The sequence below is a fragment of the Blennius ocellaris genome (assembly GCF_963422515.1).
Source record: "Blennius ocellaris genome assembly, chromosome: 13".
In the NCBI taxonomy this organism is placed as follows: domain Eukaryota; kingdom Metazoa; phylum Chordata; class Actinopteri; order Blenniiformes; family Blenniidae; genus Blennius; species Blennius ocellaris.
In genome coordinates this window covers 10,995,492-11,006,907 of record NC_137662.1, presented here as the reverse complement: position 1 = coordinate 11,006,907, position 11,416 = coordinate 10,995,492, and the positions used below count along the sequence as shown (strand labels likewise).

Sequence of the window (11,416 nt, the reverse complement as noted above, 5' to 3'; positions counted from 1 at the left end):
AAAATAATTTGAGTTGGTTCGCGGAGGTTTTCTGAAGCCAGCAAAATACGCATTTCTGCACGTATTTTATTTATTATACGTCCATAATGTCTGACGAAGAAGAGGACTACATGTCGGATGCGTTTCTGAGTAAAATGTACGCGTATTCTGTTTTTAATGTGTTATTTAGAGATAAAGTGTTGAGATGGTCGTGCTACTGAGAACGTACATGTATTTCATTTCGCCACATTTAACCAGTCAGCGAGGTGGAATTTATCAAAGTATAGGAGTGATTCGTGCAATATATGTTGTATCTGTAACTGTTTTATGCTTTATTTACTAGTCAAGATGTTAAACCAGGTGTCAGCATGGTGAGGAGGGCGAAAGAAGCAATGAAAAAGGAGGCACTGCACAAGGAGAAGAACATTACGAACCGTCAGAAGACTTACAAAGAGCAAGAGAAAGAGAGCCGGGAGACAGCTTTACAGAGCTCCATCAGCAATGACAACAAGGGTTTTGCACTCCTGCAAAAGATGGGTTACAAAACTGGGCAAGGCCTCGGAAAGCAGGGCAAGTTTCTCTTCTTGAACTGTTTTGGAAGTCTTGTTAAATGTCATTGGTAATGTAAATTTGATCTGAGTGTCTTTTATGCATTTTATTGTTCTCTTTTTATTGGTTTATATTGTTGCACATACATATGGACTGCACTTACAATTTTGTTATATTTTTTTAATCAATGGCAAGACTATTCCGATTTTCATTCTAAATATGTTGCCTCTTCAGGAGCAGGGAGGGTTGACCCCATTCCACTAAACATCAAAACAGGTGTGCATTCTTGTTATTATTTGGAAGTTTTCTTAGATTGTGTGTGATTATACAGATGTATTTACTTCTTTTGTATTCCTCTGTATTTACAAAGATAGAGGTGGCATTGGAATGGAAGGGGTGAAGAAAAGAAAGGCTGAAGAAGAACTACAGCAATATCGTCAAAAAGCGCGAGCCAAACAACAAAATGAGACCAAATCTCTGGAGGATTTTAGGTGAATTTTTTCACTGGTTGAGAACAATGTGATGCCTATGAGCGCTCTCCTCTCCTGTAATAGAAATGTGTGTCCGTATGTGTGACTTGTGCTTTTTCATTTCAGGTCGAGGGTGAGGACAGAGAGAGAGGAACGAAAAATCGAAGGTGATCTGCGAAGGAGTCAGAGCTCTTGTGAGCAGCTTGACAGTCAGAAGGTCAGAAGAATTCTACATAAGAATATCTGCGCATTGGTGTTATTGCTGGAGGAATTTTTTTTTTCTCCAATATTTCTGATCCCCTCCACTGCATGCAATTATCTTGCATGAATATGAAGAAGCTCATTGATACATTATTTTGATTCCTCACTTAAAATCGCAAAAAAAAAAAATGTGTTTAGACTTTTTGTAAACCCTTCAATTGAGATATGTTACACTGTGTTAGACTGTTGAACTGTTGGTGGTGCCCTGTCGCTCTGCAACCCTCACCAACCTGCCACACGCCTATTTATTTATTTGCCAACTGTTTACTGTTTGAAACATTGTGCCTGTACATTTTACTTCTATTTTATTCTATTTCAGTCATGATTTTGGTGTAGACCGGGCCTCGAGAACAGAATTTTGTACCAGGACATGTAAAAGCATGTAAATGGTATGAAAATACAAATCTTTCAATCCTATGTTATTTTTTTGTTTTTAATTGCAGAGCATTACAGTCCCAAGAGAAGACTGGTACTGGCCTAAAGCAAACACTGATGATGATGATGAAGATGATGAAGATGACCCTAAAGAAGAAAAAGACGAAGAGGAAGAAGAAGAGATTATTGAACTCAGCGTTAGTATTTGGCTTGATACACAAATAGACGACATATTACCCTGTTGTGTAAACAAAAATCTTCAAATATTTTAATACTTTTATGACCAGTCCCAGAGCTTGAACCACATTGCACTGAGATGGAGGCTAATGTTATGCTTTGACATGTTTTCCTCTCTTACAGCCTTTTGATAAACTACAAATATTGACATCCTATTTGAGAGGAGTCCATTTTTACTGCATATGGTGTGGAACCACTTATAATGGTAAGAGTGACGCCGTCCTGGTCTCGTTATATGGCAGGTTTTACTTTCATCTGCTAATTTTTTCTTTTTCTTTTATCTTTTTTTTCTTCAGACGAAGAGGACTTGTGTTCTAACTGTCCCGGGGACACAGCAGCCGACCATGAATAAACGCATCAGAAAATTGTAATGTTTTTTTGTTTTTTTATAGCATTGACAACTACAAATGTTTGAAATAGAGTAAATTAGTCCCTTGTTGGCTGCATGGAATAACAACCAGACAAGGCAACTGGGAGATGGAGTAAAATTCATTCATCATCCGACTTTTAGTTTCCAGTATATTGTGGGGGGAAAAAACTAAATGGCAACCCTATTCATGTTTGTGGCGGGCCATCTTCAAATTTGGCATTTAAATGTTTGTTTTTGTGTCATGTATTTTGTGAATTTGCTTTTTGTTACCGATCTAAAAAAAATAAAAAAAATAAAACAGTTTGGCTTTGGCTGTCATTATCCTATATACACTTTTTTTGTCTTTATTTCGGGGGAAGAAGTCGAGACTATAGACTTATAGCAGTGATTCCACTGTCATAACTGACTATTTTGAATTCGTGTTCCTGTTTTGCACCACTTTATCTGTTGAAGTACTCTGTTGAAACAACTTACTAACTGCACTTAAAAACCAAATGATGATAAAGAAATCTAGGGGACATGTTTGATTCAATGCTGATGAAGGATAATGAAGTACGGCGAGAAAGAATTAACAGCCTTAGAGAAGTAAGTACAGTAACTGAACAGTGCTTTATAATAAACAGAGTTTTCAGTGGCAGCCTTTTATTTTTTCACTTTTGAAGTTCAAATCATAACGCTGTACAGAAGATGCCTGGTTTAATGATTACATCTATGTTTTAATCATTAAACCAGGCATCATGCAGCTCTATCTGTCCAAAGGTCATGAGGCACTGGAGCTGATCTGGGTCTGTCCCCGTCTTTGTCTGATAGTCATGATTGAATTTTTGTAAATTTCAAAGTCCAGAAATAAGAAAAACAAAAAATGTTGTATAATAATGTAACAATGACCAATAATGTGGACATTTTTACCAAGTGAGACGTTAAAAAGCCAATAAAAACGTGCAAATATTGCTTGCATCATACACTTTTTTTAAAATTCAGAATGTCCCCACCCTGAGGGCCAGTCCAGCACAGTTGGAGGCACAGGCCACATATTGCCACCAAGCCTTAAAGCAGCTTTTAGTTTCAACTCTCCCCACCTGTGGAACAAACTTCCTGAACACCTGAGGACAGCTGACTTCTTTTAAGACATGCCTTCAAACACTTTTGAAGGCATTCAGGATTTCTATGAAACAATCGATTTTATTCCCCTGTCTTATTAAATTTATCATAAAGTTTGTATCTTATTCTCATTCAAGGTGTGAAAACTCCACAGCCCCCAGACATGACATCTGAAATAAAACGTTGCCACAGAGGCTCCGTAGAATGCTTTTTTTTGTTTACACATCTGTCTACAAACTGATTATATTTGAAGTGCCAAACGATTTTGTATCAAAAGTGAGTGTAGGACCACAGCGACACCTGCTGGACAATGAAGTTCATAGATTCGTCTTGGACGTTTATGGCATAAACGAAACTCACGCAGACGTAGAAGGAGAGTTCCGACACAACGCGGAAAAGGATCCATTGATGAGCTTTGGACATAATTTGCATATTTTTTGGGGGATGTTTATTCGACTTTAGGAAACCAAGATGGCTTTGGAAAACTTTGTAGGTCAACTGAAAGAGTACGCGGACCAAAGGCGCTCGAGGCTGACCTATGAGGAGGTTGCGTGTACTGGTCAAGATCACACCAGGACGTGAGTTCAACGAATGATCAGATACCGATGTTGTTGATGTTGATTTGAGAGTATTTGTATATATAGTAGATGTGTTGTTTCCACACCAGGGCGTTTCTTATTGTTTATTTATTTACATAGTTAGATTGCATATCCCTTGAACTCCAAACGTAGTCGTATTGCATAGCATCATGTATTTTGTACTATATGTGCATTGGGATTGCAGACAGTACAGCCTTGATATAGGAATTCAGCTCGGTGTCCGTGTACAAGCAACAGCTTAATGTATTACAGTAATAAATGTTAATAAGCTGTATTTGGCATAAGTGATAGGCACCATTTCAAGTTATTTTACATGAAAAGTCCAATACTATGCAATAACTAAATAATAAAAAAAAAACCAGTGTGGGTTTATTTCCATAGCCATGTAAAGAGGGTTATTTTTTTATTTCTACTTCCCAGATTCACTATAAGAGCTGTCTTGGATGGCCAGTCATATCCTGAAGGAGTGGGCGGGAACAAGAAGGAAGCCAAACGAAAAGCAGCTGAAAATGCCCTGATCGTCTTGAAAGGGGATCATACTAATACTGTAAGATCATAACACTGTTTCGTTGTTGTTATACAAATATTGAAATTGTTCTGCTGTTTGTTTTTGAGAGTGGAGATGAGAAAAACAGTGGCACAGCAAATCAAGCAAACCAAGACTTAAATCAGCCTGTGCCAGACGCTGGGTGAGTTGCAATTACTTTTGTTAATGTTATTCTTCATCTCTGCGAATACTGAGAAAGTTAGGTCATTACTTATTGGACTTACTTATCCACAGTTTTGATTTGTAATATGTAGTTGTTTTTTTTTCTGTTGCAGCAATAAGAGGAAGAGTTTAGTGCCAACTAATTTTATTGGCCTTATAGACGATCACTGTAAGAAAGCAGGTTGCGTTTTTTCTTTTATCGAAGAGAAGAGATGTGGCCCGGCTCATGACCCTCAGTGAGTAGCATTGAACCTCAGTAACCCGAGAAGACACATACCAGAACTGTACGGTTTAACGTGAAGTCACCCAAATAATATTCCCTCTGTTTAATGCAGATTTTTCTACAAGGTGAAGATAAAAGACAGGGTTTATCCTGTGGGTGAGGGTAAGACTATCAAGGATGCCAAACATCACGCAGCTCAGCTGGCCTGGGAAGCTCTACAGGAGCAGTCGGACTGGGACAGCAAGGTATGAAAATGTTTACATGTAAAGTGATAAGAAGTGGTTTTATTATTTATATGAAAAAGAATGGAAAAAAAGTCACTATAAAACGTCATGTGTTTCTGTTCATTCAGGAGGCCTCCAAGTCAGCATTGTCCGTTGAAGGTGCTGCAGCCAAGTTGTCCACGCCGCCGAGCATGCAGTGAGGCAGTTACAGAAATCTATAACGTGTCATGAACTTTATTGTTGAGAAAACTCGACTCATACGTTGTCTTTCTCCAAGGGACTCTGGATGTGCAAATACAAGCAAGCCAGTGACTCCGGCTGACTCAGACGCTTTCACCAATTCATCGAAACCTCTGAAGGAACAGGTCGGTCTCCATCTCACACACTCATGAGCTTTAAGTTATAATAGTCAAGATTTTACTGAAGTCTCACCAAGATACTATTAAGACACTATTAAACACACCTCCATTTATCCACTCATACTGATGTAACTCTTGAATCTTTCACGGTGTTTTTTTGGAGCAATTTAATACCAGCTGCACAAGCGTGAGGAATTTCTAGTGAAGCTCGTCTAACTTGGGGGTTCTTCATTCATCCATACGTTTATACTTCCTTCTTTAAGAAAAAAAAAAGGACTCACTTTTGCAGCATTGTTGTTTTTTTTATTATTTTGAAATCCACATTACATAACAGTCGTACCATGATTTAAAAATCACCCTTGTGATTGACCCGATGTCATAGTTCTCTTTCTTGCGACTCACTTCAAAAGCTTGACTTGTCCAGTTCACACACATATTTAATGCTTTAAATCACTAGTTCTTTGTAAATATTAAGATTTTTAATATTATATTTTTAAATATATATTCAATTTTTCTTTATTGGGAACTGTTCTTGATGACAAAGCTTCCGTGACGATTACGTGATGACGTTTTGGGCCAAAGGGCGATTATTTAGGAGTGTTTAGTAGAACAGTTGCGTGTTCCCACTCTGTAGCACAGCCAAATAGTTCCACACATCATTTGTGCATGACATTAGGAATATGTTGGTTGACATGTTTTCGCTATCTGGGCTGATATGATGGCATTAAAATGGCGTCAGACGTAAAAAGGAATATCATAATGATCTTTTTATTTTTAACTCTCCGTTGCACAGGAACAAATCCCGATTGTGAAGCCCAAAATAAAGTAAGCCATCTTCAGAGGACCTTTACAAAGTGAATGTAATCAGAAGTTATTGCAGAAGTATTGTGATTTATTTTTTTCTTTGTCTTTTTAGAATTGCAGCAAATTTCAAAATTGCCCTCAAAGACAGTAAAGAGGTAAAAAAAAAAAAAAAAATTTATATACTGAGCATATAAGTTTGTGTTGTTGATTTTTATTTTTGTCTGTTTTGGCTTTCACTCAGATTATAATGCCCGATTTCAAACGCAACAATGCTGAAAACATTGAACAAGCGTCATCCCAGTCAGGAGACTCGAGGTGTGAAGAGTTCGGAGATTAAACATTATGCATGTTGTATATTTACAGCTATATAATCAGTCTAAAATAATCTTAATATTTTCAATCGGTGATGTTTGTGTCGAATCCGACAGGTTCACGTCTGAATTTGACTCAGTGCAGCGTCTCGGCAAAGGAGCGTTTGGTCATGTTTTCAAGGCAAGACATAAACTTCTGGAAAAGGATTTCGCTATAAAGGTTGTTGGTTGCAAAGAGTAAGTTGGAGGGGATGTTTCAGTTCATGGGAACATTGAATAGCTGGTTTATTTTTAAAAACAAAAGTTGTCATACAAAATGTGTTCAACATTTGACTTCACTCAAATCACTTTCTTGTTCTCCTGTGGGACAGAAAAGCTCTGCGAGAGGCGGCGGCGTTGTCAGACCTCCAACACCCCAACATTGTCCGATACTACACTTGCTGGTTGGAGGATTCCGATTACCTGTGGGAGAGTTCATCGGGAAGCTGCAGTACTTCACAGTAGGTCTCGGCTCTTCTTGTAGATCTGTTTTCCAAAACCAACAAAAAGGATTTCACGCCCCTACCCCTTTTTTTTTTAGGTCTTCCAGCGAATACTCTGGGAAATACCTGTATATTCAGATGGAGATGTGTGCTGTCAGAACACTCAGAGTGTGGATAGATGAGAAGAACGTTCAGAATTTGAAGAAATCTCTGCGAGACTCCAAAAGAAGGACTGAGAGCCTGACATTCGCCCTGCAGATGGTCAGTGGGGTCGATTACATTCACTCGAAGATGCTCTTCCACAGAGACTTGAAGGTGAGACTGACTGAGTGGGAGGCTGTTTTTCAGTATAATCATTGAGCTTTTAAAGCATCTGTGTCTCTTTCCAGTAAGAGTAAGTGATGTCCAAACTTTTGTGGCAGTGGTGTTGTAGAGGTTCGAGGAGAAAGCTTCTGTTTAGGTTTGAGTCCCCCTTGACATCCTCAGGCTCCTCAGGCGATGCCCTGCAGCAGCCCCACTGCTTCTAATATGTAAAGTGAGGGTTGGATCAGTTGACTGCAGAGAAATATGATCAATAAAGCGTGCGTTCTCACTTTTCTTTTGCAGTCAGTCAGTGTAAATGTTTGTTGTCTGCTTATGAAGTGCTCCGCAGTCCAACTGGTGCTTCTCTGTGGCAGACCAGTCAAGATGCTCCATGTTTACTTTTATTTATTTCCGTTTTTACACGTTCAGCCTGCCAACATCATGTTCGGACAAGATGGAGAAGTGAAGATAGGAGACTTTGGACTGGTCGCTACTGAGAGTTACGACACGGACAACTTGGTGGAGAGATCAGAGTACAAGGGGACGCCATCTTACATGGCCCCCGAGCAGGTGAGATAAGCTAAATGACCAACGACTTCAGATTATCCTGCGTCAATAAACATTATCCTGCTTTCAGCTTGTGGGTTCTACAGAAGGGAAATTTCACCTGCTGATTCTGTGGTGTTTTGTCGTAACAGAAAAGCAAGACAACATATGACCGAAAAGTGGACATATTTGCTCTGGGGTTGATATATTTCGAACTGCTTTGGAACTTGTCCACTGGCCATGAAAGAGTTGTGGTGAGTTGATTGAAGACGTTACAAAATGTTGGATGTACTTTAGAAGCTTTTGAAGCTGCATCTGAAAAAATAGAAATCATTGTACTTGTTTTCGATGTGGTCGCCATTGCTTTACAAGTATTTTTACCGTCTGACAGAATAACATTATTATTATTAGTAGTAGTAGTATTAGTATTGTCAGTATTATTCCAAGCACCTTTTACACTTATTGCTGAAATCAATAGATGTGGGTTTTTTTAATAACTTGTTTTTCTTTCTGTGTTTAACATGATAATTCCAGATATGGGAAGATGCCAGGAACCAAAAACTACCCCAAGTGTTCTGTCAACACTTTGGACAAGAGGTACGTTAACATTGTTTTTGTAACTTGACTCTTGAAGCACTATTTTCCACTCGTGGACAAAGACTTGTAATAGTCATCGTAAGAATGGTCGATGAGGCTGAGACAACTGACGTCTGCAGTGGTGTGACAGAAAACATTTAAATGTCTGATCCTATTTTTGTGCGTTTTTTTGCAGAGTCTCTTCATAATTTCAATGCTGCGTGTGAAACCAGAAGACCGTCCAGAAGCCAGTGAAGTAAAGACGAGCTTGGAAAAGTACAGAAATGCAAGCGAAGCTCATGAACAGAGAACTTATTGATTACCGCTACAGAATACTGAAATCTTTACACATTGATAGTTTAGCTTCATGTCTCATTGTATTTGGGAGGCGTTAAGTGCTGAGGAAAGGGTATTTTTTTTTAAACAATTACATTAATATAACAGTTGGTCACAACTGTGTGGTATGTGGGATTTTACAGGAAGAACAACTTCATATCATTAACAAGCAGTGAATGCATCATGAATTACATTATTCACATTTAACAAATGATCATGTTCCATTTCTTCATTGTCTAAAATAGTTCTTATATAGCGGGGGGGGGAAACATAAGGTCCGTGGGCCAAAACTGGCAGGAAGAGGCTCTGATCTCTAATCTGGCAAAATACCAAGCGAATTGTAAAGAATTATAAAGGAAACATTGTTTCTTTCAATTAATTTCTAAAAAGTCTTAGAATATACCATTTTCCAACTATTTGACAGAGCTGTCAGAAGTCCACCAACATTGCATTCCAAGTGTGTTGCCACAAATCCAGTCTTGGTCTGTAAGTTCCTTTAGTGAGCTCTACTGAGAACAGGCTTCTTGGGGAGGCTGTTTGTGTTGCCATATTTAGTTTATTTAGTGCAGCCGCGCGCCTATGATGTGTTCTTCATTTGACTTAATAGTTTTATGGCTTTAACGTGACTTTCCACAGAAGTTAAGATATGAGCTGGGTTGTATTGAGGTGGCAGGTTTCACGTTGTGTTTGGGCTGGAAACAGCTTGTCAGATCTGGCAACCTTGGAGAAGAACACCGGCTTTCTGGTACGAGGCGCTAATGTTTGCAGTGGATTTATCGCGATGACTCATACAAACCTGTTTTTCGACCACTCCAGTTTGAATCAGAATCTGACCCAGGAGGAGAAGCTCCTGAAGAAGTTCCGGCTCTGCGGCTGCAGCAGAACTTTTCAGAATTGTTACTTGAACATAGTGTCTGAATATTTGGTCATCAGTGCTGTTACAGTCACTACCAAGTCGCTAACGCGAGCTCCTGCTAACTGTAAGGCTAACTGTTACAGGTTTTCATATGGTACTGGATTTATTCCGTATAACAGTGAGCTTTGTGAGCTTTTATCCACCTTTCAGAAGATCAAAGTGAGTTTCCACTACCAGAGGGTGTGGTTATCGCCCCACATTTTGTCATAAAGGGAAAATGTCAAAATCGGCTGTAAGACACATAAGTTAAAAAAAAATGATGCAAAGCAAGTGAGGAAGACCTTCACTTCTGGGGATTCATGCAAAGACTATGGGGCTCGATATCACTGTTAGAAAACCATTAGAAAGAGAATTGAACATAATATGGTACCTTTAAGTGTCGGTATGCTGCCTCCTGACCAGGTCATTATTGTGAATGAGAACCAGTTTCAGTTAACTTACACGGGTAAAATACAGGTCAAATGAATATATAAAAGACCCAATGCCATGCTGTCAGGGTGAGTTTGTAAAAACATGCTTAATGCAAGTTATTTTTTGGTAGGTTTTTTTTTCTTCTTCTTCCTGACATATCACTGTATTTTGCACTAAAATGTTCAATTGAAATCGGCATCATATGGCGATTGTGGTCACTTTCTGTCGCAGTTTTTCCAAAAATAGACATAAAATGTCATGTATACCCTGCAACAAAATGTTTTTAAATGTTTACATTTAAAGGAGTGACATAATGCCACAAACGGTCATATGTGTCACCAATCCAGCCCATTCGAGGTGACATTGGGCTGCATGTGGCTCCTGAAATAAAAATCTGTTTGACACATGTATTCTATGGTATAGTGGGATAAATGCATGTCTGGAAATTAATGCCACATGGGAACCTTTCTCTGTACATGCAATGTGCAGTGTCAAATAAAACATGGAATGTATAATAGTCTTTTTTTGTACAGGTATAGATTTGGACACAAGCTTGGATAAAAAAAAACTGATTGCCTGGTTTAATATTGATTTTCTTTTCTTTTCTTTTTTTAAAATCCCAGATGTGTTTCTGTGGGTCAAATCCCTCCAAATGAGAATCTTGAATCAATGTCTACTCATTTGGGTTTGCACAAATATCTTCATGGTAAATATGCTGTGAAGATGAAGAAAACAGAACACATTCAGTTTTTATCCCTGCCTTCCTGTCTGGAAAAACGTTGGTCTGTTCTTCAAGTCTTTTTTTTTTTTTTTTTTTTCAAATTTACTGACTGTTTGTTTCTCCCGCATAATACAAATCATTACAAGTTCTTTTGAGTGTACTCTTCTTGTGATGTGACAAAACGGCTTACAGGAGCAGTAGCCATTACAGTGATTATAGTGATGAGTGGAATACACATGATTTGAGGTTGTACTTAAACAGGGAGTTTGTGATGATACTGTATTAGTTGCAGGCCTCAGTTTCAGAAAAGTAGCCTGATTTATGATACGAGGCTCCTCATCATCATGAGATTGAGATCTTTGTTTCCCAATGTGTCATTTTCAAATGCAAGACATTCCCAGTGAAAGAAAGAACGAATACTAGAAGAGTGTAAACCTGATCGTGTGCTTATTATATTCACTCATATATTCAGATTGACACGTCGGGAGCTTCTGCACATTTCCCGTCCCTTCCAGTGACGCATTGAAGAGCTTTACCATAACATGAATTGGTAA

General features: G+C 38.6%; 2 protein-coding genes across 2 annotated transcripts; both read left to right on the top strand.

Annotated features, from left to right (window-relative positions):
- The first annotated feature begins 1 nt into the window (after window position 1).
- On the top strand, window positions 2-2,506 carry gpatch11 (G patch domain containing 11). Its single transcript, XM_080508023.1, has 8 exons — window positions 2-136; window positions 323-549; window positions 763-804; window positions 899-1,019; window positions 1,125-1,215; window positions 1,703-1,831; window positions 1,995-2,076; window positions 2,168-2,506. The coding sequence occupies exons 1-8, from the start codon at window positions 87-89 to the stop codon at window positions 2,221-2,223; spliced, it is 798 nt and encodes a 265-aa protein (XP_080364149.1). The 5' UTR covers window positions 2-86; the 3' UTR covers window positions 2,224-2,506.
- A 1,250-nt stretch (window positions 2,507-3,756) lies between these two features.
- LOC308138542 (interferon-induced, double-stranded RNA-activated protein kinase-like) lies at window positions 3,757-10,826 on the top strand. The gene is made up of 17 exons (XM_080507706.1): window positions 3,757-3,920; window positions 4,362-4,488; window positions 4,557-4,630; window positions 4,764-4,886; window positions 4,986-5,118; window positions 5,226-5,293; window positions 5,375-5,462; window positions 6,250-6,281; window positions 6,373-6,415; window positions 6,502-6,575; window positions 6,689-6,808; window positions 6,943-7,071; window positions 7,152-7,368; window positions 7,786-7,926; window positions 8,055-8,156; window positions 8,437-8,499; window positions 8,675-10,826. The coding sequence occupies exons 1-17, from the start codon at window positions 3,814-3,816 to the stop codon at window positions 8,795-8,797; spliced, it is 1,764 nt and encodes a 587-aa protein (XP_080363832.1). The 5' UTR covers window positions 3,757-3,813; the 3' UTR covers window positions 8,798-10,826.
- Window positions 10,827-11,416: the final 590 nt, after the last annotated feature.

Bases quoted from the DNA above. Each gene is read 5' to 3' on its own strand.
- LOC308138542 (XM_080507706.1), top strand. From the start codon at position 3,814: ATGGCTTTGGAAAACTTTGTAGGTCAACTGAAAGAGTACGCGGACCAA. The intron at 5,119-5,225 runs GTATGAAAATGT...CTGTTCATTCAG, and splicing joins AGTCGGACTGGGACAGCAAG to GAGGCCTCCAAGTCAGCATT. The intron at 8,500-8,674 runs GTACGTTAACAT...GTTTTTTTGCAG, and splicing joins GTCAACACTTTGGACAAGAG to AGTCTCTTCATAATTTCAAT.
- gpatch11 (XM_080508023.1), top strand. From the start codon at position 87: ATGTCTGACGAAGAAGAGGACTACATGTCGGATGCGTTTCTGAGTAAA. The intron at 1,020-1,124 runs GTGAATTTTTTC...TTTTCATTTCAG, and splicing joins AAATCTCTGGAGGATTTTAG to GTCGAGGGTGAGGACAGAGA. The intron at 1,216-1,702 runs GTCAGAAGAATT...TTTTAATTGCAG, and splicing joins AGCAGCTTGACAGTCAGAAG to AGCATTACAGTCCCAAGAGA.